General features: G+C 45.2%; 1 protein-coding gene across 4 annotated transcripts in view; it reads left to right on the top strand.

Annotated features, from left to right (window-relative positions):
- The first annotated feature begins 13,684 nt into the window (after window positions 1-13,684).
- Window positions 13,685-25,498, top strand: part of LOC134353151 (CD99 antigen-like protein 2) — a 217,609-nt gene continuing 205,795 nt past the window's right edge. For 3 of the 4 annotated variants that reach the window (XM_063061120.1, XM_063061117.1, XM_063061119.1), the window contains exon 1: window positions 13,685-14,409. In XM_063061120.1, coding sequence (XP_062917190.1) covers window positions 14,349-14,409 — 61 coding nt within the window. In that variant the 5' untranslated portion in view covers window positions 13,685-14,348. The remainder of the gene's footprint in view (window positions 14,410-25,498) is intronic. The other variant, XM_063061118.1, reaches the window with a different exon arrangement.

The raw sequence follows: 25,498 nt of genomic DNA, 5'->3' as shown, positions 1-25,498 counted from the left end.
CTGATTCTGATTGTGAGTAGCTAGGTTACAGAGGTCACATGGGTAAGGACAAGGAGGAATTTAAAAGCAGGAGTAAGAATGCATTGCTTTACTGTGACTAGCGATCAAGGTTCGATTCCTGCCGCTCTGTAAACCACACGGGTTTCCTCCGGGTGCTCTGGTTTCCCCCCATATTCCAAAGACGTAAGTTGTGGGCATGTTATGTTGGCGCCAGAAGTGTGGTTCAATGTTCAAAGTTCAGAGTCGATTTATTATCAAAGTATGTGTGTGGTGTACAACCCTGTGATCCATCTTCCCGCAGGTAGCCATGAAGCAAAGAAACACCATGGATCCCGTTCAAGAAACATCAAACACCCAATGTGCAAATAAAGAACAAATCACACAAAAGGCAAAAACAAAACCGAGCGAATGACGTACAGAATATTAAACACCAAACTGCATAGTTCTGGAAATGGTCGAGGAATGTTCCGTGTAGTTCAGTTCAGCTCAGTTTAGTGTTGTGTCGTCCTTGACTGCAGGTCCAGTCCGCGTCAACATGCCCGGAACGAAATTATGCAAAATAACAATATAAAACATTGTAACAGAAACCAGAACCGCATATAACATGAACTGCAGAATCCTCTAAACACTTGCACTTGTAGTCTGCTCAGTAAAATCCTCGCTAATTCAATTTGATGCAACATGGTACATTTCACTGCAGGTTTCAATGTCATGTGACAAAGCTAATCTTAGCGTTAATCTTTGAAGTATAAAACTGAGACTTGGCTTAACCAGGAACTAACGTAGGAAGGCGTACACAAGAGTTGGAGGAGTAAATGGGAGGCTATGAGTTCGGAGACACTGGGGACTGCAGATGCCAAAAACTGGAGCGAGAAAGCAAATAGCTGCAGGTCAAGCAGCAGCTGTGGAGGTGAAAGAATGGTTGATGTTTCAGGCTGAGAACCTGTTCAAGGACTAAGGATGCAGAGGGAAGGTAGCCGATATACAGAGATGAGAGGGAGGGGTGAGATAGAGGCTGGAGGGTGATGGGTAGAACCAGATGAGAGGGAATGATGGGCGGATGGAGTTGGGTGAGGGAGGGGAGGAGTGAGTGTTGAGGCAGAGACAGGTAAATGATAGGTAGAACCAGATAAAGGTGAGATAATGGGTAAGTAGAATATGGTGGGGAGGGAGACAGGAAAGACTAGTCAAGGAAGTGGAATTGGTTTATTATTGTTGCGTGTAGTGAGGTACATGCCTACATACTGTTGATTACAGATCACATCATGACCCAGTGGATTGAGGTAAAACAATAACAGAATGCAGAATAAAGAGTAGCAGCTACAGAGAAAGTGCAGTTCAGGTAAACAATGAAGTGTAAGATCATAACAAAAAAGATTTTCTTATCCTACCAGGGAACCATTTAGTAGTCTTATGACAGAGGGGTAGAACCTGTTGTTGAGCCTGGTGGTGTGTGCTTTCTGGCTTTTTTATCTTCTGCTTAATTCAAGAGCTGAGAAGAGGGAACGCCAGGATGGGTACCATCTGTGATTATGCTGGCTGCCTTACCGAGGTAGCAAAAAGTCCAGTGAAGGGAAGCTGGTTCCTGTGATGTTCTGAGTGTCCACAACTCCCCGCAGTTTCTTGTAGTCGTGTGCAGTGCAGATGTCACACCAAGCCATCATGCCTACAGATAGGCTGCTTTTTATGGTGCTTCGATCAAAATTGGGAAGGGTCGACCGGGACATGACGAATTTCTCTCGTCTCCTGAGCAAGCAGAGGCCCTGCTGAGCTTTCTGGCTGCGGCGTCTATGTGGTTGGAGCAGGACAAGCTATTGATAATGTTCACGCCTAGGAACTTCAAGTTCTCGACCCTCTCCACCTCAACACTGTATACAAAAGCGCTCACGCAGCCCCTTTTCCTGAAGTCAATGACTGGCTTTTTTTAATTTTGTGGACATTGAGGGAAGGTTTGTTCTCATGATGCTGCATAACTAAGCTCGCTATCTCCGTACTGGACTCTGACTCAACATTGTTTGAGATACCGCACTGTTGGTGTCATCTGCAAACTTGTCACTGGAGTTGGTGCAGAATCTAGCCACACAGGGAGTAGAGTAGGGGGCTGAAGATGCAGCCTCGTGGAGCACCAGTGTTTAGAATAATCCTGGTGAAGATGTTTCTGCCAACCTTTACTGACTATGGTCTGTTAGTAAGGAAGTCAAGGATCCAGTTGCGGAGGATCTCCAGGGTCCAGAGTTTGGTGATGTGTTTGCTTAGAATTAAAGTATTGAAGGCAGAGCTATTGTCAATAAAATGGAGGTGGAGAGGGTTGAGAATTTAAAGTCCCTGGGAGCGAATATTATCTATAGCCTGTCCTGGTCCGACCATATAGGTGTCTTCACTGTTCACTTGCTCTAGAAATAAGGGTAGGCCCACTCGTAGGCAAATTAAAGTGGGTGGAGGATGTCTGGAAGGCTGGAGTTAATGAGTGCCACGACTAAGCCCCCCAAAGCACTTCATGATAAAGGATGTCAAATTCACTGGGCAGTAGTCGTTAAGACACGTTACCTTGTTTTTCTTAGTTACAGGAATAATAGTGGTCTTCTCAATGTGGGTAAAAAAAACCACAGATTGAAGCGGGGAAAAGTTTAAAATGTCTGCAAATAACCTTGCCAGCTGATCTGCACAGCATCTAAGGAGTTGGCTAGGGACATCATCTGGGCCAGACGCTTTCTGCGGGTTCACTGTCTGAAAGACTGGTCTTACATCCACAATGGTGGCTGTGGGATCAGGTTCACTGAAGACTGTCACAGAGGATCAGGCTCACTGGAGCAGTCAGACAGCAGTGGTAGGCACTTGCTGCACCATTACCACTATGCTGTTGTGTGGTTTACACCCTGTACATACCATTCACAGATGAACAGACCTGTGGTCTTTGTGGATGTGCTCTGTTCCTTCCCGCAGGGGTTAAACCGTGACCTCTTCCTATCTAGTAGTGGTTATGAGTTAGGTCTAAAGCCACAGCCTTGACATTTGATTCTGAATCTCTTCCCCTCTTTCTCACGTGCTTCTGACAACTGCAGTGTTCTGTCATGCTATGCTGCCCTAGGGAGACTTTCTTCTTTAATACTTCTCTGCGGGGAGACAGGCAAGCAACCTCTCAGATCGTTTGCGATCGCCTTAGTTCCAATCATTTCCCAATACATCAAAGATCTCTCATACACAAACTTTCCTAGGGTTCTATGAAACCACACTGAACACATAATGCCCTACATTTCGCTTACATTTCCTATGATGAACAGAAATATCTTTTGTCACCTCTCCTCTTGCTTTAATTAATCCACCGATCTGGTTTGTGGTGTTCCAATAAAGGTTTTTAGAGATTGATTTAAAGAATGGTTAATGTGAAATTCCCAGATCCTCTGCAACCAATTCATCATCTACACTGAGATCAGATGCCAAGTGTTATCTTGGGTGAAAGGTCTGGCCGAGGCCAGCAGTACAGTAAGGTGCATACAACTAACAACATAGAAACTGCAGCACATGTAGTCTTTGGCTCATGATGCTGCACTGATTTTTTAACCTACTCTAAGTTCAATCTAACCCTTCTATTCTACATAGCCCTCCATTTTTCTATCATCCATGTTCCTATCTAAAGTCTCTTAAATGTTCCTAGTGTATGTGTGTCATGGTCCGGTCCGTGAAGACCACATTCTGGTTCACAGTCCAGTCTGTGGATTCAGGACTCCGGGTCTTCCAGCTGTCCCTCGTTTGGTTGAGTTAATCATAGGAACCTGATTCCCATCTTGGGGCTTTGAATATAAGTGGCCTTGGGGTTGAGTGTGAGCTGCTGGATTGTTTCTGTCTGAATCTCTTCCCTTCCTCCTGTTGCCTTGCCTGTGACCCTTGCTTGCACCTTGTCAGTCTTGCCTTGGAGCAACACACCAGTGGAAGGCTAGTGCAGTCATTGAGATATGGATTTGGCTGTTCTGTAGCCCGCTGAGGTTACTGGCTTACTTGAGTCTTGGAGCCACCCTGGACCAAGCTCCCTTCCTGTCCCTTGCCTCTGTCAGGCAAGCCAGGCTGTTTGCCGTTACCCTGTGTTTGGTTCTGTTCCTTCCTGTCCCTTGCCTCTGTCGGGTAAGCCAGGCCTCAGGACTCAGGACCCCAGCCACGTCCTGTCCTGTAGTCATGTCATGTCCTTGCCTGGTTCTGGGGCCTGAGCCCAAGGCAAGACCCAGGCTCTGGTTACTTGTCCAGTCTCTGGCTCGGAGCCCAAGCCCAGGCTTCTAGTGCATAGTTCCTTGTCTGGTTTCCCTGTCTTGTCCATGCCCTAGCCCAAGTCTGTGTTCTTGTCCCTGCTCCTTGTCTGTATCCTGTTAGTCCCTACTCTCGTCAAGTCCTGTTCCTCGTACTTCAGTGTCGGTGTCCTGCATTTGGGTCCATTCCCAATGCCCCCCATTGTGACAATGTGCCTCTGTACATCTATGCAGCACATCTCTCTGTGGGGAAAAAAAATTACCACTGATATCTCCCCTATACTTTTCCTCAATCACCTTAATATTATGGCCCCTCACTATGAAGAATGGTTATTGTGAAATTCCATGTTTCTCTTGAACTAATTTATGGTCTTCGCTGACATCAGAATTTCAAGTGTTATTACAGGCAAAAGGGCTGGCTGAGACCACCAGTGTTGTAAGGGGAGAGGAAAATATCTGGTACTGATCTGGCCATTCTGGCCATTGAGTCTGACCCACCCTTAAATCATTGATCCAACCCCATTCTCTTGCCTTCTTTGTTAGGCAAAGTAACAGAGGAGATAGAGTATGGAAACACATGGAGAGATGGAGATACTAACTCATTGGAGGATGCCGGAAACAGGTTTCGAAGGAACCGCAATTTCACAAGGGTGTCACCAGTACTGAACTGTAAAGGGAGCCTGGGTAGGCTGGGACTTCGTTTTTTCAGAGCAAAGGGAGCTGCTGGTATGACCTAGTAGGGGTTTATAAAATTGTGAGGGGCATAGATAAGGTGAAAACAAAATGTCTGATTCCCAGGCAGGGGAGTCCAGAACTAGAGGGTGTAGATTTAAGGTGAAAGGGGAAATATTTAAAAGGGACAACTTTTCACATAGAGAGTGGTGAGTATATGGAATGGGCTGCCTGAGGAATTGGCAGAAGAGGGTAAAATTGCAGCATTTTGTTTAATTTAGAGGTACAGGTCCTTCCAGCCGAATGAGCTCACACCACCCAATGATCCCCATGTGACTAATAACCTACTAACCCAAACGGCTTTGGAATGTGGGAGGAAGCTGGAGCCCTTGGAGGAAACTCGTGCAGTCACTCAGAGGACATACAAACTCCTTACAGTTCCCCCTCATGTTCCCTGAAAATATTTCACCTTTCACCCTTAACCCATACAACAGGAGTTCTGCAGATGCTGGAAATTCAAGCAACACACATCAAAGTTGCTGGTGAACGCAGCAGGCCAAGCAGCATCTGTAGGAAGAGGTGCAGTCGACGTTTCAGGCCGATACCCTTCGTCAGGACTAACTGAAGGAAGAGTGAGTAAGGGATTTGAAAGTTGGAGGGGGAGGGGGAGATCCAAAATGATAGGAGAAGACAGGAGGAGGAGGGATAGAGCCAAGAGCTGGACAGGTGATAGGCAAAAGGGGATACGAGAGGATCATGGGACAGGAGGTCCGGGAAGAAGGACAGGGGGGGGACCCAGAGGATGGGCAAGAGGTATATTCGGAGGGACAGAGGGAGAAAAAGGAGAGTGAGAGAAAGAATGTGTGCATAAAAATAAGTAACAGATGGGGTACGAGGGGGAGGTGGGGCCTTAGCGGAAGTTAGAGAAGTCAATGTTCATGCCATCAGGTTGGAGGCTACCCAGACGGAATATAAGGTGTTGTTCCTCCAACCTGAGTGTGGCTACAGTAGAGGAGGCCGTGGATAGACATGTCAGAATGGGAATGGGATGTGGAATTAAAATGTGTGGCCACTGGGAGATCCTGCTTTCTCTGGCGGACAGAGCGTAGATGTTCAGCAAAGCGGTCTCCCAGTCTGCGTCGGGTCTCGCCAATATATAAAAGGCCACATCGGGAGCACCGGACGCAGTATATCAACCCAGTCGACTCACAGGTGAAGTGTTGCCTCACCTGGAAGGACTGTTTGGGGCCCTGAATGGTGGTAAGGGAGGAAGTGTAAGGGCATGTGTAGCCAGGAGGACCCTTAACCCATGATCTCTAGGTCTAGTCTCACCCAACCTCAGTGGGAAAAGTCTGCTTGCATTTACCCTACCTATATCACTCATAATTTGTATACCATTGTTAGAGTGAGTTTTTTGGGGAGATGATTTGTTTACACTTAAATGACTTTGGCCACCAGACTTCTATTTGACAAAGTACTGTGGATTGAGTCCACAACAATGCACTTCCTAAAAAGGTGTGAATACCAGATGCTTCTGGTGCCGTAGTTTGACCTGATGCTGTAGTTTCGAAGACAGTATTATCTATACATTATAAATATTAATTGTCTTCTATGTTAGCACGTAAAATGCCAAATAAATGTATTGTGGATTTAACTTGCATTCCAGACGTGTTGGCGTTGGAAGGAAAAGGATGAAGTTAGAAGGTGTGATGTTTGTGTGTAGCTTCAAAAGGAAGCATTGTCTATAACTTTTAAAGTAGCGATTGCCTTTGTGTTTAGCATATAAATATCGAGCCCACATTGAGCTAGCAGACCTTTCTACCGAAGGCATCTCCGTCCGTATGGTGCCTGCTGTACCCTGTTGTGTCGAATAAAGAAGTTGCTTTGTATCTACCAGTGACTCCGTCTCTCCGGTGATACATCCATGCTACAACACCTCTATCAAGTCTCCCCTTATTCTCTACCCTCCAGGGAACAGTCCTAACCTGTTCAACTTTTCTTTATAACTCAGATCCTCAAGTTCCAGAAACATTCGTGTGAACTTTCTCTGCACTCTTTCAATCCTATTGATATCTTTCCTGTAGTTAGGTGACTAAATTATGCCTCGCAAATGTCTTCTACAATGCCAATATGACATCCCAACTCCACTACTCAATATCTTTGATCTCTGAAAGCCAAGGTGCCAAAACCTCTCTTTAGGACGCTATCTACCTGAGAGTACACTTTCATTATGGATCTACCACACTCCTCAGTGCCCTATCGCTCACCATGCAAGTCCTACCCCCTCATCTACTCTCAAAGTTCAACACCTCACACTTGTCTGTATTAAATTCCATCTGCCATTTTCAGCTAGTCCAGATTCCACTGCAAGCTTTGGTAGCCTTTCGTGCAGTTCACTACCTACAAATTTGCTGATCCAGTTTACTATATTATCATCCAGTTTGTTGATATAGATGACAAACAACAATGGACCCAGCACAGATCCCTGTGGCACTCCCCTAGTCACAGGCCTCCAGTCAGAGAGGCAACCATTTACTACCACTCCCTGGCTTCTCACGCAAAGCCAATGTTACTCAAAACTTTCCTGCCATTCATCCAAGAGAGAGTAGGGTGAAAGAAGCTAGTTTTCCTGTGAGGATCAGCTTTGACACAATGGCTGAACGATGACCACCTACATCTAAAGAAAAATGAGAGTGCGTTAACCTCTGACAATGAGCTTCAATATGAAACATTAACTCTGTTCCTCTTTCCATGGATATTGCCTAACCTGCCAAGTATTCAATACTTTTTTTCTCTGAGTATCTCATTTAAAAAAAAATGTGATGAGATGCACTCAGTAAAGAGACAGTCTTAAGTAATTTATTTATCAGTACGAAGACTTTCAGGTACAAGAAATACAAGAGATAGGAGAAAGTTGACAAATTTACTGATGCATAGGGTCTTTTAAGAGACTCTTAGTTAGAAAGATGGATCAAGGACCTTTGATAGGAGCGTGGATGAAAGAAGAATGGAGAGTTATGGGCTATGTAGGAGGGGAGTGTTAAATGGATCAAAGAGTAGGTTAAAGGGTCACCATGACATTGTGGGCCGAAGGGCCTCTACTGTTCTAAAATAAGATCGTGTCTGATCGGATTATGATCCCAGCTCATCACTCCTATCTCCCCATTCACCCCATTACTTATCTCCCTCCACCTCAAAATACTCACTTGTTTCCACTGCCCGTTGAGAACTGCAAATGTCTGCAAGGAAATGAATCTCAGGGTAGTATTGTAATATGTTCCCACTTTAATAATAAATTTACTTTGAACAGTTCCAAAAAACACACAACCCCTTGAGAGAGAAAAAAATGTTCATCTTCGATCTAAGTGGTTGACCTCTTATTTTTATGTAGTGACACTATTTGTTTTGGAGTCTCCTGCAAGAGGAAACATCCAGTCCCCATCCACCCGGTCAAAACCATTCCGGACTATAAATCATCAACATCATTATGCGCTGTGTCTTACGACGTAGGTGATCATGGTCTCATGGCCATGATTGTTCTTGGCAAATGTTTCTACATAAGTGGTTTGCCATTGCCTGCTTCTGGGCAGTGTCTTTACAAGACAGGTGATCCCAGCCATTATCAATACTCTTCAGAGATTGTCTGCCTGGCGTCAGTGGTCGCATAACCAGGACTTGTGATATCCACCAGCTGCTCGTACAACCATCCACCACCTTCGCCCATGGTTTCACGTGACCCTGAATGGGGGGAGGGGTGGCTGAGCAGGTGCTACACCTTGCCCAAGGGTGACCTGCAGGCTAGTGGAGGGAAGGAGCGCCTTACATTGCCATTGGTAGAGACATATCTCCAATCCGAAACCCAGAGGGCAAAGATTTAAGGTGAAAGAAAATACAATTTAAAATGGACCTGAGGGACATTTTTTTTCCACACAGAGGGTGCTGGGTATGTGGAACCTGGTGCCGGAAAAGTGGAAATGGCGGACATGATTACAACGCATTTGTACTGGTACTGGATAGTAAAGATTTTGAGGGATCTGGGCCGAGCGCAGGTAGGCAGGGACTGTTTGGGCCGAAAAGCCTCTTTCCATGTTGCATTACTCTGAGGAAGAATTTCTTTATCCAGAGAGTAGTGAATCTGTGGAATGCACTGCCACGGACGTCTGTGGAGACCAAGCCATTATTTAAAGCGTTTTTTTTCTAATAGCAATCAGGTCAAAGGTTACGGGGAGAAGTCAGGAGAACAGGGTTTGAGATGGTTAATAAATCAGCTGTGATGGAATGGCGAAGCAGACTTGATGGGCCGAATAGCCTAATTCTGCGGTTATGCTTTATGACTTTCGTGCAACTTGATCTGCATTAAACTGCAACTGTGCCTCGGGTCTTTCCGAGCTCCGTCTGTAATTTTGGAAAGACTTTCCTTTCACGTGGAACGAGATGGTCCCGTGTAGCAGAAGCGAGCGTTCTTTTCAGTCGATAAGGCTCGGAAAGGAGCGAGTAAACGGCTCCGGATAGCTGTGTTTGTGGTGCCTGTCCGTTGTGTGCCGAGCCCATGCTAGGAATTCAAAGGCGCGCAAGTTCAGCCGAGCGCAAACTAGGAACCAAATCCTGCGGTCGCAGTGTGGAGAATTTTTACTTTTTCCGCATTCGTTAATAGAGGATGTTTAGTTCTTGCAATAGTTGGAAATAACCGTAAGTAAATTTGTCGTAGCGTTATGTGCGATGTAAGTAGTCGTGGAAGATAAAAATCGAGAGAGAAAATCTGGGTACTTTATGGCGAGAGCTCACCTTCCTCCGCGAAGGACTGATTCGGAAATGACTAGATTTGGTTTACTTGCACGTCTGTTATTAAAAATGACTGAAATACTGGAGCATCGCGCCGCATGAGATTCGTTGACGCTGAGACCGAGTCGAACCCGAGAGATAAGTCTGCTTGTCTGAGGTAAGGTTATATGGTTCTTTACTCCACCGGGAAATTGCAAAGCCCGCAGCTTCACTGCACTAATATCACACAGGGGGTTCTTACAGGCCCATTCCACCTCCCACCCCCGCCTCCATCCCTGGTGTTTGTAACCCCATCAGACCCAAGAGGGATGGTGCACCCTACCGCACACAAAAGTCCAGGCTGAAGTCTGGTTACCAGAGGAAACCCGAGAGGCTGCAGGTGCGGGAATCTAGAGTAACCAACCGCTGGATGAACTCAGCGGGTCAGAGCGGCATCCAGACGCAAGGTCTCGACCCGAGATGCCGTCTGCCATTTCCTTCCACAGATGTTGCCTGGCCGCTGAGTTCTTCCAGTAGCCTTGTTTTTAGGTACCAATTACTCAATTCCTTGGTAACCTCGCCAAGCGAGCCCGCTGAATTCTGGAACTAATTACACCCTTTGCTGCAATTATTGAATCAGGTTCATTCTCACTGACATATGCCGTAAAATTCGTCGTTTGCGGCAACAGTACGGTGGAATACATAGAAATACTATGTTACAATAAGAAACATTAAAAAGTAGTGCAAAAAAGCAACATTGTGATGTAGTGTTCGTGGTTCGTTCAGAAATGCGATAGAGGAGGGGAAGAGCAACACACACAAATGCTGGAGGAACTTAACAGGCCAGGCAGCATCTGGGAAAAAGAGTACAGTCGACATTTCGGGCCGAGACGCCGACTGTACTTTTTTCTATTGTTGCTGCCTGGCCTGTTGAGTTCCTCCAGCATTTTGTGTGTGTTACTCGGATTTCCAGCGTCTGCAGATGTTCGCTTGTTTATGAGAGGGGGGGAAGAAGTTGTTCTTAAATCGTTGGAGCCTTCAGGCTCCAGTACTTCCTCCTTGGTGGGAGTAATAAGAGGGGGTGGTTAAATCCTTAATGATGGATGCAGCTTTTTTGAAGCATTGCCTTTTGCAAATGCCCTCGATGGCGGATGTTTCAATGTGTGGCGAGGTGGGCTTGTCGGAACATTATGTAGTAGTCGTTTTTGAGTTAGGGTTTGAGTGGGGTAAACCATATCGGATCGATTGCGAGAATGTGGCAAGTGCGCATGCGGCCTTTGCCCAGCGCGAATCGTGGCTCACAGAACCCAGGGGCGTCAGGACCCACGCCACCAGGTTCAGGAACAGTTACTACCCCTCAGCCATCAGGCTCTTGTACCAAAGGGGATAACTTCACTCAACTTCACTTCCCCCATCATTGAAATGTTCCCACAGCCTATGGACTCGCTTTCAATTACTCTTCATCTCCTGTTCTCGATATTTATTGCTCATTTATTTATTATTATTTCTTTCTTTTTGTATTTGCACAGTTTGTTGTCTTTTGTACACCGTTTCAACGCTCAAGTTGGTGAGGTCTTTCATTGATTCTGCATAGTTATTCTATTATGGATTACTGAGTATGCCCGCAAGAAAACGAATCCCAAGGTTATATATGGTGACATATATGTACTTTGATAATAAATTTACTTAGAACATTTGGAAAAACGTTTAATCCGACTGCTCGGGGTATTTTGTTAAAAGTGGTGGAAGAATTTTAGAGTGGACTGTCCGGAACTGAAATGTCGATTATCCTTTGCATCCAGATAGTATTCGACCCGCTGGGCTCCTCCATCGGTTTATTTTGTTCCAGCGTCTTCTGTCCAATTCACTGTGGTTTGTCACATGGTCTGCCTGGCACCGCAACGCACACACCGAGCCCCTGGGACATTTTAAACTTTGGAATGCCCAAGTATACCTAGCGGAACTGTTAATAAAAACATGCTGGTAATACTGAATAGGCCTGTCAATGCCTTCAAGTGAGGGAGAACCAGAACTGACAAGTCATTCACCTGACACGGTGACTCCTTTCTCTCTCCGTGGATGCTGCCAGACTTAAAGATTAGCTTTAGTTGTCACGTTCATCGAAACCCCGAAACGTAACAGTGAAAGGCGTTGTTTGCATCAACGACCAGCGCAGTCCGAGAATGTGCTGGGGGCGGTGTCGATTTGTTTCTAGCGTCCACGTAGCATGCCCGCAACTTACTAACCCTAACCCGTATGTCTTTAAAACGTGGGAGGGAAAAGGAGCACCCGGAAGGAATCCGAGGGGTGAAAATACAAACTTCTTACAGACAACTGCAGGAGATCAAGTCAGATCACTGGCGCTGTGAACCCACTGGATGAGTATCTTCAGGATCTGCATTTTTTTTATAAGTTGCTGGGAATGGCTGTCTGGAGAGGATGAGCTGCTTGGGGAAACGGTGGGAGGGTTCAGAACGTCCCTTTTTCAAAATTCATGTATTTATTTTATGTGGCGATACGACGCATGTTTCGCTAAAACAATAGAATCTCAGATCCGCCTCAATGAGTCAGAAAGACGCAAACTCCAAATTTTCTGCTCAGAACTACAAACTGCGTTTATTGGGAGAGAAAAGAGCAAGCACGGACCAGGCCCTTCTGGCGCAATGAGCCGTACTATCCCAGCAACCACCTATTTAACCCCAGCCCCACCACAAGGCAATTTACAATGACCAATTAATCGGTATGTCTTTGGACTGTAGGAGGAAACCGGAGCACCTGCACTTTCTCTGTAACTAACACTGTTCTACATTCTGCCATTCCTTTGCCCTTGTTCTTCCTCGATGTACTGATGTGATGAAATGGACGGCGGCAAAATAAAGTTTTGTCATGCAGAACCAAGTTCTCTACCTGAGGTCAATGACGAGCTCTTCTGTTCTGCTGACACCTTGTTTTGTTGTCATGACACCTTGTCACTGGACTCTAATCAACCAGAGGACATTTCCCAGTCCGGATGGCATGAAGAGAAGGGCGGGTGTTCTCACACTCATTTGGAAAGTGTTATCAGAATAGCGTCGGTGAGTAACATCGATGCATTTTACAGATGGCAGTCAGTGGCTGAAAGTTTAGGCTGGTGAATGAGATGTATATCATGTCGTGTGTTGTTTTACCACGGATGACGCTGAGCTTCCTGAGTGTGTTTAGGATTGCAATAACCCTGGCAAGAGAATTGCTCTACTTGAATCTTGAATTTGTTGAAAGGCTCTGGTGGCGGGGGTGGGGGCTGGGGGAGGTTTTGCACAGAAGCCTTGGGTCCCACACCACCAGGTTCAGGAAGTTATTACCCTTCGACAATCAGGTTCAGGAATAGTTATTACCCTTCGACAATCAGGCTCTTAAACCAGCGTGCATAACTTCACTCACCTCAACAGATGACACAACCTACGGGCTCACTTTTAAAGGCCCTACAACTCATGTTCTCAGTGTGATTGATTGCTTGATTGATTGATTAATTTGCTTGTTTATTTAGTTTTTATTTGCACGATTCGTTTTCTTTTGCACATTGGTTATTTGTACATCTTTGTGTGTGGTTTTTCATTGATTCTATTGTATTTTTATTCTACTGTGAATGCCTACAAGAAATGAATCTCAGGGTAGTATATGATTAAACAAACTTTGATAATAAATTTACTTTGAAAATTGAACTTGCTGCACCATGCCCAGCCTCTGACCTGCTTAACTGCAGTTACATTTCCATTCCTGATGAGAGCTCTAAAGTAAATGGTGGGGGACTTAGTGGCCGTAATACCAATGTGTGTGTCTATAGGTGGTTAGTTACCCTCTTGCTGGAGATGGACTTGGACGTAATTGTAACTTGGCCACATGCGAGCACCGTCCAACGATTTGTGAAGCGCTGTGTACAGAATGTAAACATTCTGATAATGACTTCCGTGCAGATCGAGCTACCCGATATCTTCAGTTCCACTGTTCGTCTGTCCTCTAGGGACAATGTCTGCCATAGCTTCCTTGCCTGCACTCTATCAGTTTGCCAGACCGTCTGTCTGCCTACCTGGCCGTCTGGCACCATCTGTCTGCTTGTCTGACACAGTCTTCCTGAATGTCTGGCACACTGGCTGCCTGTCCACCTGGCACTGCACGCCTGTCTAGCACCGCCAACGTCTGCCTGTCTGTCTAACACTGCCAAACTGTCTGACACTATCTCTTTATGATGACCTGTATGAGTCTGTTTCTGTTAGTCTGCCTGTCTGGCACTGTCTGTCTTTGCCACCCTGTCTGGAACTGTCTCCATATGCTTGTCTGTTGACACTGTCTACCTGTCTGCCGCTGTCTCAGTTTGCCTGTCTGGCACTCTTTGTTTCTGCCAACCTGTCTAGCACCTCCAATGTGTCTCTGCCAGCTTGTCTGGCACTGCCACTGTCTGCCTGCTTCCTCCGCAACCAGCCTCTGTGCCGATGATCTAACGTGCAGACGCCGAGCGTCACTCGGTGTCAGAGGGCCGGTGAGTGAGCAGCTGCCTGCCTTGCGGCTCCAGTAACCCGAAACTTCCAACTCGGTAACAGCTGACCTCGGCAGCCCTCTCCTCTCCGCCGTCCCAGCTGCAAGTCCCACGGCCTCTCCTTCCTACAACAGCTCTCCGCCCTCAGAGACAGCCTCCTCGCCATGGCAAGCGGCCCGACAGTCCTCCTGCTGTGTGCCGGTGTCACCCTGTTGCTAGGGCGAGGTAAGGAGATGGGTTGCTTCTCTCTCTGTGGGTGGATACGCCCGCCGGTTCCATCATAACGGACTTGCATAATGACGCGTTGTGCAATTTTTATTTGCTATTTACAAGCCGCTTAGAAGAGAGGCATCCATCCTCAATTATAAAGCCGTTAAGAGAAATGTCAGTGGTCTTATTTTGGGTGGGGATTTAACAATAGGGTCTGGATTCGCACCGCCGCACTGCGCATGATTGTGGCTGCCTGTAAATACATTGCCACTTTCCCCACCCTTGGAATAAAGCCCCGGCTCGGACCCACTCTGAGTTATTTGGGGGTCGGTTACCACGGTGTCCCGGTTCAGGGGCTGCGTTGTTTACACCTCAGCTTTGCAGCGCGGGTCAGTCCGGCAGCCATTGAGACAGTCTTGCAACCGAAAGTGGGAGCGGAGGCGAGGATGAACCTGGCACCGGTCTCTCTCTTTCTGGCCTCGGTCGCTGCAGGAACCAACACGTCCCGAGCCTTGGCTCGCATCGCCCAATTAATACCATATACTTACAACATGAGTTCGGGAAAAAAAAACCTTTGCCTCTTGACATAATGGGAAAATCAGAACTAATTTAATCAGCCTTTAGATTTAGGGCTGTGAATTGTGAAGCCCGAGTCTGAAAGATATCCCTTTGCAAGTTACTTGTATCATCTGAGTCTAATTACATTAGAATTATGATGGGATTGGCCTGATATGATTCTTAATTCTCACCTTGATGGGTGAACAAAATGTAACTTTCAAGAGGTGGCCACCTAGAATAACTGGAATTATTCAGCACTTGTTAGTATGAAATGCTGTGTCATGTTATCCAGTAGTACTATACAGAAACTGGTCCTTTGGCCCACCACCTCTGTACCAACCATTTTGCTGTTTACATTACTCCTGCTTGCCTGCATTACATCTCTCCTGTTCATGAACCTGTCTAAATCGCTTTTAAATGCAGTGATTGTATCTGATTTCACTATCCCCTCTGGCAATTGGTTCTAAGTATATAAACCACTCAACTGTTTTTTAAAAAAAGAACTTTCCCTTCACATTCTGTGTTACATCTTATCTTCATCCTAAACCTATGTTCAATTGTTCTTGGAATCCCTGCAATAGGGTCTCCAACAATTGGCTGGTTGGTCTTTGGAAGAATATTTTAGCTGCATACCATGTTATTGCAGTAAAGGTGGAGGTAGTGAATAAACAAAAAAAAACACACAAAATGCTGGAGGAACTTAGCAAGTGAGGCAGCATCTATGGAAATGAATAAACAGTTGATGTTTCAGGCAAAGAACCTTCTTCAGGACTGGAAAGGAAGGGGGAGATGCCAGAATAAAAAGATGGGGGGGGGTTGGAAGGGAAGGAGGCTAGCTGGAAGGTGATAGGTGAAGCTCGGTGGGTGGGAAAGATGAAGGGCTGGAGAAGAAGGAATCTGATAGGAGAGGAAGAGTGGATCAATAGCAGAAAGGGAAGGAGGAGGGGACCCAGGGGGGAAGTGATAGGCAGATAAGAAGAGGCAAGGGGCCAGAGTGGGGGATAGAAAAGAGGGAAGGAGAAGGGAATTTTTTACCACAAGGAGAAATCTATATTCATGTCATCAGGTTGGAGGCTACCCAGACAGAATATAAGGTGTTGCTTCTCCACCATGAGGGTGGCATCATCTTGGCACAAGAGGAGGCCATGGACCGACAAGTTGGAATGGGAATTAAAATGTTTAACTATTGGGAAGGCTAAACCCAAACAGTCCTTCCAGTTGAGGTCACACTTCACCTGTGAGTCTGTTGGGGTCATATGCTGTGATCAGTGCTCCCGGTGTGGTCACCTGTATATCAGTGAGACCCGACGTAGATTGGGAGACCACTTCACCAAGCATCTACGCTCTGTCCGCCAGAAAAAGCAGGATCTCCAGTGGTCACCCATTTTAATTCCACTTCACACTCCCATTCCGATGTGTCCATCCATGGTCTCCTTCGCTGTCCGGTTAAGGCCAAACTTGGGTTGGAGGAACAACACCTTATATTCTGTTTGGGTAGCCTCCAACCTGATGGCATGAACATCGATTTCTCAAACTTCCAGTAATCCCTCCATGTCCCACCTTCACCATGTCCCATCCCATTGTCTCTCTTATGTTATCTCCTTGCCTGCCCATCACCTCCCTCTGGTGTTCACCCCCCCCCGCCCCCACCACTTCATTCTTTCTGCCATGGCCTTCTTTCTCTTTAGCCAATTAACTTCCTAGCTTTTTGCTTCATCCCTCCCCCTCTAAGTTTCACCTATCACCTGGCATTTCTCTGTCCCCTCCCCCCACCTTTCAAATCTACTCCTCAGCTTCTTTCTCCAGTCCTGCTGAAGGGTTTCAGCCTGAAACGTCGACTGTACTTTTTTCCATAGATGCTGCCTGGCCTGCTGAGTTCCATCAGCGTTTTGTGTGTGTTGCAGCCATTGGGAAGTTTCACTTTTGCATTTTTGCCAGAATAAAGTAAATAGTGCACATATTCTGAAAAAGATTAGAGAGAATAAACCATAAAGCAAACTTAATGAGGGATTGCAGGCAAAGCAGCTGGCAATAAATGAGTCTTTGAACATGATGAACAGTGCATTATATTGGAAGATAATGTCTCCTAAGTTGCTGCAAGTGCCTAGGGGAAAAGGTGGAAGAATGGAAGAACAGGATACCTGAATTTGTTCAGAATTAAGTAGATGGAATGGTTTCACCGAGATGAAAGTAACACATCCAAATGTGGGTTTGCACTTTCTGTGGTAGACTTTTGGTATTTGTGAAATATTCTAACATTCTTTTTCATGGTTAGTGATTTCCCTTTATTTATTGATTTATTTACTTTATTTAGAGATGCAGCACAGTAACAGGCTCTTCCAGCACAATGAGCCGGTGTTACTCAATTACACCATTTGACAATTAACCAACTAACTCATACATTTTTAGAACGTGGGAGGAAACTGGAGCATTCCACATTCTAAAGATATACGTACAGGTTACTGAGTTAATTTGTCACAGCCGGTGGAAACCCATGCAGTTCAGGGAGAGAGTGTACTAACTTCATACAGACAGCAGTGTCACTGGCCCTTTAAAGCAATGAGCCAACTGCTACACTACTATTCCTGCTTTGTATTTAAGATATCAGCAACATCATATCTTAACATTATTTTGGCGAGGATCCTCCCTCACAACCCCTCCCCCACCACCTCATAATTTATGTACAGTCTAGCAATCTACTGTAAATCTCCGAAAAGTCTTTGCGTGTACTTAAGGCAGAGTTTGAAAGACTCTTGATTGGTCTGGGCATGAAGAGATATGGGGGGTGGGGAGGAGGAGGCAGAAGTTTCAGGCTGAGTGGACAAAGAGATCAGCCCTGGTGAAATGGTGGAACAGACTTGATGGGCCAAATGGCCCAATTCTGCTCCTATGTCTTATGGTCATAGGACATGGAAAATCTGGCATGCTCATTGGTGGTGCTGGGCCACCAGATCTGACAGTCTGTTGGATGTTGCTTATATTAATATCATCACGCACTTCTAATTCACTCGAGCTAAAGAAATTCCTCCTCTTATCTGTTCTAATGGGATGTCCTTGTATTCTGAGGCACCTTTGGTTCTAGACTCCCCCACTATAGGAAACATCCTCTCCATGCCCATGCTGTCCAGGCTTTTCAATATTTGATAAGTTTCAATAACAGCCTCCTAAAGTCCAGTGAGTACAGGCCCAGAGCCGTCAAGCGCTCCTTGTATGTTAAACCTATCACTCCCAGAATCATTCTTGTGAACTTCCTCTGAACCCTCTCCAAAGCCAACACATCCTTTCTTAGATAAGGGACCCAAAACTGCTCAACATTGATATCACGTTAATCACTTGGACACAAAATAATCTCTTAACGGGGTTGGCAATGTATACGTGCTACCTCTTCACACTGACTGTACATACCACAGGCTGTATGTATAAGTCCTCACAGCATAATGATAAAGATTACTATAGTTTCTTATTCCTCAGTTCAACCCTATACAGATGGTCTACAATATATTATAGACCACCCAACAGTCCATGGAATTTGGAGGAGTGAACTTTTAGAGAGAACACAGATTGTTGCAAGAAACATAAGGTTGTCATAGTAGATGATTTTAACTTTCCACATATTGACTGGGCCTCCCATACGGTAAAAGGAATAGATAGGATAGAGTTTGTCAGATGTGTTCAAGAAAGTTTCCTTATTCAGTACGTAGAAGTCCCAATGACAGTGTGCGTTACTTGATCTGCTCTTGGAGAATGAGACAGGGCAGGTGACAGAAGTCTGCGTAGGGGAACACTTTGCATCTAGTGATCATAATGCCATTAGTTTCAAGATAGTTATTGAGAAGGGAAGGTCTAGTCCTTGGGTTGAAATTCTAAATTGGAGTAATGCCAATTTTGATGGTATCAGAAAGGATCTGAGAAGTATAGATTGGGACAGGGTACTTCATAAGAGGGAGGCCTCCAAAAGTGACATTTTGAGAGTAAAAAGTTTGTGTTCCTGTCAGAATAACAGTCAAGGATAACAGGTTTAGGAAACCTTGGTTTTCCAGAGGTACTGAGGCAGGGACAGAGTTCGTCCTTTAGAAGATCAGAGCAATCATCTCGGTATGGAGGCGAATGAGATCGGAGATATCTTAAATGGATATTTTGCACCTACATTTACTCAGGATATGGACGCAAAGTCTATAGAAATGAGGCAAAGTGGTTGGGAGACCATGATTGGTATACAGATTATAGGGAGGTGGGGGGGAGATGTTTACTATCCTGAGGCATATTAGGGTGGATAAATCCCTAGGGCATGACAATGCATTCCCTCAGACCTTGTGGGAAGCTAGTGCTCAAATTGCAGTGGCCCTGGCAGAGATACTGTACTTAAAATGTCCTTCGCCATAGGTGAGGTGCTGCAAGCTTGCAGGATAGTTAACGTTGTTCCATTGTTTAAGGAAGGCTCTTAAAAATAAGCCAGGAAATTATAGGCTAGTGAGTCCGACATCTGTAGTGGGTAAGTTATTGGAAGGTATTCTAAGGGACTGGCTATATGATTATGTGGATAGATAGGGACTGATAAGGGGTAGTCCTCATGGCTTTGTGCATGGTAGGTCATGTTGAACCAACCCTATACAGTTTTTTTGAGGGAGTTTGCAAGAAGGTTTATGAAGGTAAGGCAGTGGCTGTTGTCTACATGGACTTTAGTAAGGTCTTTGAGAAAGATCCGCATGGGAGTTTGATCAAGAAGGTTCATTCGCTTGGCATTCAAGATGAGGTAGTAAATTGGGTTGGACATTGGCTTTGTGGGAGAAGCCAAAGAGTGGTAGGAGATGTTTGCCTCTCTAAATGAAGTCCTGTGACTAGTGGTGTGCTGCAGAGATCAGTGCTGGGTCCATAGTTATTTGTCAATGAACAATGATCTGGATGATAATGTGGTTAACTGGATTAGCAAATTTGCAGATGATACCAAGATTGTAGTGGACAGTAAGGAAGATTATCAAAGCTTACAGTAGGATCTGGGCCAGCTGGAAAAATGGGCTGAGAAATGGCAGATGAAATTTAATGTAGACAGATATGCACAATGCATTGCAATCTGGGAGGACAAACCAAGGCAGGACTTGCGCAGTAGGCGGTATGGCACCAGGGAGTTCAGTAGATCAGAAGCATCTGGGAATACAGATCCCTAATTCCTTCAGAGTGGTATCACAGGTAGATAGGGTCATAAAGGAAGCTTTGGACACATTGGACTTCATAAATCAATGTATTGAGTACAGGCATTGGGATGTTATGTTGAAGTTGTATAAGACTTTGGTGAGGCCTAATTTGGAGCATTGTGTGCAGTTTGGTCACCTACCTATAGGAAAGATGTAAATAAGATTGAAAGAGTGCACAGACAATTTACAAGGATATTGCCAGAATTTGAGGACATAAATTATAGGGAAAAATCAACTTTATTCCCTCGAACATAGAAGAATAAGGGGAAAAATGATAGAAGTATAAAAATTATGAGGGGTATAGATAGGGTAAATGTAAGCAGGCTTTTTCCACTGAGGTGTGGTGAGATTAGAGCTAAAGGTCATGGGTTAAATGTTGAAAGTGAAATGTTTTAGGGAAATATGAGGGGGATCTTCTTCCCTCTGAGTATGGTTAGAGTATGGAATGAGCTACCAGCAGAAGTGGTGGGTGTGGGTTCGATTTCATCATTTAAGAGAAACTTGGATTGGTACATGGATACGAGGGGCATGGAGGGATATGGTCCCGATGCTGGTCAATGACCTAGGCAGGTTAATATTTCAGCAAGTCCCAATTCTGTAGTGTTCTATGACTCTGTTAACTTAATTTTACACAAGTACATCGAAACATACAGTGTGTCACTTTCATCAAATTTCATGACAAATATGAGTGATGATAAACCTGATTCTGATTTGGGTTTCTATTGCGGACTGAGAGTGGGAAGGGGGCAGGGAGAGGGGAATCGTGGTTGGGAAAAGGGGAAGAGAGAGGGGAGGGAGTGGGAAGCATCATAGAGATATTCTGTAATGATCAATAAACCAATTGTATGGAATTAAATGATTTTGCCTGGTGTCTCAGGTCTGGGTGTATCGGCACCTGCACCACCCCCACCCCGCCCCTGGCACCCACACCACCCCCACCCCGCCCCTGGCACCCGCGCCACCCCCACCCCGTCCCTGGCACCCATGCCACCCCCACTCCGCCCCTGGCATTTCTTCTTTGCACCTGTCCACACCCATCATGCTGCACTCCACCCTTACGATTCCCAATATCTTTTGCTCCTGCCAGATTTACAAACTCATTCTTCACTCCACGTTGATAAATACAGTATTGTGAAAAGTCTTAGGTACCTAGCTAAGTATATGAGCCTAAGACTTTTGCACAGTACTGTATGTCTTTGGAATATGGGAGGAAACTGTGGGACCTGGAGGAAACCCATGTGGTCATGGAGAGAATCTACAATCTTTTGAGAGACAGCAACAGAAAATTAAGCCCCAGTCTTACAGCTGACACTGCAAAGTGTGGATCTAAGTGCCTTGCTACCATGCCACACTCTGGATAACCATCCAGACAAATTATTGTGTACAACAAAGCCAACATGGGAAGCAGAGTCAGATCATACTGGTCCCCTCGAGTCATTGCCTTTTTGGTCATTACTTTCAACACTTCCTTCCTGATTTCCATAACTGTTGATTCTACTCTAGTGCAAAGTGTGTGTCTCTCTCAGCCTTGCACAGCTCCTTCAGCTCTCTGGGTAGGGAATTCACAAGTCTGATCAAAGAAATTCTTTCTTAGTTCAATACTAAAAGGGTTCCCCATTATCATACCATGCCAAGTAGTTTGAGATTTCCTTTATCATAACAAATATTCTCATAGCATCATCCTGCTAAGCATCTCAGAGATTTGTACATTTTAATCAGATTACTTACCACTCTTTTCAACTTCAAGAGTATAAGTTCCATTTACTTCACTGACTGTATTCATATAAACCTTCCATTCCATGCATTAACTTGCAGCACATCCAAGTGCAGTAGCATAGCATAAGAGCATTATGCTGGCAGTTAGAAGATTGGCATTTGCACGTTCTCCACATGATGGCATGGGCTTTTTGCCAGGTGTGCTAGTTACCTCCCATGTTCTAAAGATGTATGGTTAGGGTTACTGAGTTGTGGGCATGCGATATTGGTGTCAGAATCATGAGGACACTTGTGGCTGCCCAGCACAATCCTCACTCATTTGATGCAAACAACACATTTTTGCTATACACTTAGTGGCCACTTTATTAGGTACCTTCTGATTCTAATGAAGTGACCACTGAGTGTATATTCGTGGTCATCAACTGCTGTAGCCCGTCCACCTCAAGGTTCGACGTGTTGACAATTTAGAGAGGCTCTTCTGCACACCACTGTTGTAATGCCGGGTTATTTGAGTTACTGTTGCCTTCCTGCCTGTTTGAACCAGTCTGGCAATTCTCTGACCTCTCTCATTAACAAGGCGTTTTCACCCATAGAACTGTCCCCCACTGGATGTTTTACTTGTTTTCGCATGATCTTCTCAAGGCTCGAGACTGTTATGTGTGAAAATCCCAGGAGATCAACAGTTTCGGAGATACTCAAACTACCCCATCTGGCACCAACAATCATTCCACGGTCAAAGTCACTTAGATCACATTCCTTCCCCATTCTGATATTTGGTCTGAACAATAACTGAACCTCTTGACCATGTATGCATGCTTTTATGCATTGAGCTGCTGACACATGATTGGTTGATTACATATTTGCAAATATGAGCAGGTGTAGTTAATAAATTGGTCACTAAGTGTACGTTTAAATGTATATGAGACAAATAAATATAATCTTTGAAAATCTTTAAATGTCTCCAAATAAAGAGACTAAATGCAGTATGGCCTCACCAAATTCCTGCATACTTAGTAACAAGGCTTTCCTACTTTTTGACTTCAAACCCTTTGCATTAAAGGCCAACATATCATTTGCTTTTTTAATTATTGGGTGCGCAATACTGTGCAAAAGTCTTGGGCAGATGTATATAACTAAGATTTTTGTACAGTACTGTAGTAATTTTTGTATGCACTGTAGTGCTGCCAAAAAAATACAAATTTCATGACGTATGTGAATGATAATGCCCATAGCAAGTTCCCCAAAAGCAATATGGCAATGAACAGTTCATGATGTTGGCTGATGCTAAAATAAACTGTAAACTTAGTGAATGGTAATTCATCTGCAGATGATAATGTTGGAGCCTAAGATGTACAGCACTGTGCAAGATTCTTAGGCACATATATATATATATATATATATATATATATAGCTAGAGTACCCAAGGTTTTGCAGAGTACTGTATTAATTTTATGCACTGTACTGCTGCAACAAAAAAATTATGACATGTGAGTGATGACAAACCTGATTCTGATATGGGTCTCTATTGTGAATTGAGAGTGGGAAGGGGTTAGGGAGAAGGAATCATGGTTAGGAAAAGGAGAAGGGCGAGGGGAAGGAACAGGAAGCAACTGAGAGACATTCTGTAATGATCAATAAGCCAATTGTTTGGAATCAAATGACCTTGCCTGGTGTTTCCGGGCTGAATCTGCACCCGTGCCAACCCCCTCCCCGGCTCACCTGTCATACAGCCCTCCCACGGGGTTCCACCCTCGCCATTTCCAACATGCTTTGCTCTCGCCAGATTTACAAGCTTCCTCTGCTCCTTGTTGACAAATAAAGTACTGTGCAAAAGTTTTGGGGACCCTAGATATATATGTATGTACCTAAGAGTTTTGCATAGTAAGGTACATACAATGAATGGAGGAATATAGACCATGTACAAGAAGAGGAGATTTAATTGAATTTGGCATTATGTTAAGCACATCATGGGCTGAAGGACTTGTTTTTGTGCTACACTCTTCGATGTTCTAATCCTTGAGATTCCATGTAGAGATTCCGAACTGAAAATATTTCGCATTTTACTGCTACTTTCCAGCACAATCTTCTTTCCATCTAACCATTAGAGAGTGAGGAGGTGATAGAGAGGAGCTACAGGCAGGTAGTCACACCGGGGCCTGGGGAGACAGAGAAGTGGGTAACAGTCAGGAGAGGGAAGGGCAGGAGTCAGAGGCTAGAGAGCACCCCTGTGGCTGTTCCCCTTGACAATAAGCACTTCTGTTTGAGTACTGCTGGGGGGAGGGGGGAGGAAATGGCCTACCTGGGGGAAGTGGCAGTGGCCGTGCCTCTGCCACAGAGTCTGGCCCCGTGGCTCAGAAGGGTAGGGAAAGGAAGAGGATGGCAGCAGTGATAGAGGACTCTATAGTTAGGGGGGTCAAACAGGTGATTCTGTGGACGCAGGAAAGAAACACGAATAGTAGTTTGCCTCCCAGGTGCCAGGGTCCGAGATGTTTCTGATTGCATCCAAGATATCCTGAAGTGGGAGGGAGAACAGCCAGAGGTTGTGGTACATATTGGTACCAACGACATAGGTAGGAAAAGGGAGGAGGTCCTGAAAGCAGGCTACAGGGAGTTAGGAAGGAAGTTGAGAAGCAGGACCACAAAGGTAGTCATCTCAGATTACTGCCTGTGCCACGTGACAGTGAGTATAGGAGTAGAATGAGATGGAGGATAAATGCGTGGCTGAGGGATTGGAGCGGGGGCAGGGATTCAGATTTCTGGATCATTGGAACTTCCTTTGGGGCAGGAGTGACCTGTACAAAAAGGACGGGTTGCACGTGAATACCAGGGGGACCAATATCCTGGTGGGGAGTTTTGCTAAGGCTATTGGCGAGAGTTTAAATTAGAATTGTTGGTGGGTGGGAACCAAAGTGAGGAGATGGAGGAAGAGGCGGTTGGCTCACAAATAGAGAAAGCTTGGAGACAGTGTGAGAGGGAGGATAGGCAGGTGATAGAGAAGGGATGCACTCAGACCGATGGTCTGAGATGTGTCTATTTTAATGCAAGGACTATTATGAACAAAGCGGATGAAGTGTCGATCTGTACTTGGAGCTATGATGTTGTGGCCATTACAGAGACATGGATGGCTCAGAGGCAGGAATGGTTACTTCAAGTGCCAGGCTTTAGATGTTTCAGAAAGGGCAGGGAGGGAGGCAAAAGAGGTGGGGGCGTGGCACTGTTGATCAGAGATAGCGTCACGGCCATAGAAAAGGAGGAAGACATGGAGGGATTATCTATGGAGTCTGCGGGTGGAAGTTAGGAACAGAAAGGGGTCAATAACTCTACTGGGGTTTTTTTTATAGACCACCCAATAGTAACAGGGACATAGAGGAGCAGATAGGGAAACAGATTCTGGAAAGGTGTAATAATAAAGGTTGGTGTGGTGGGAGATTTTAATTTCCCAAATATCAATTGGCATCTCCCTAGAGCAAGGGGTTTAGATGGGGTGGAGTTTGTTAGGTGTGTTCAGGTAGGTTACTTGACACAGTATGTAGATAAGCCTACAAGAGGAGAGGCTGTACTTAATCTGGTATTGGGAAATGAACTCGGTCAGGTATCAGATCTCTCAGTGGGAGAGCATTTTGGAGATAGTGATCACA

This window comes from Mobula hypostoma, chromosome 10 (assembly GCF_963921235.1).
Source record: "Mobula hypostoma chromosome 10, sMobHyp1.1, whole genome shotgun sequence".
Lineage (NCBI taxonomy): Eukaryota > Metazoa > Chordata > Chondrichthyes > Myliobatiformes > Myliobatidae > Mobula > Mobula hypostoma.
This window is presented reverse-complemented; position numbering and strand designations above follow the sequence as displayed.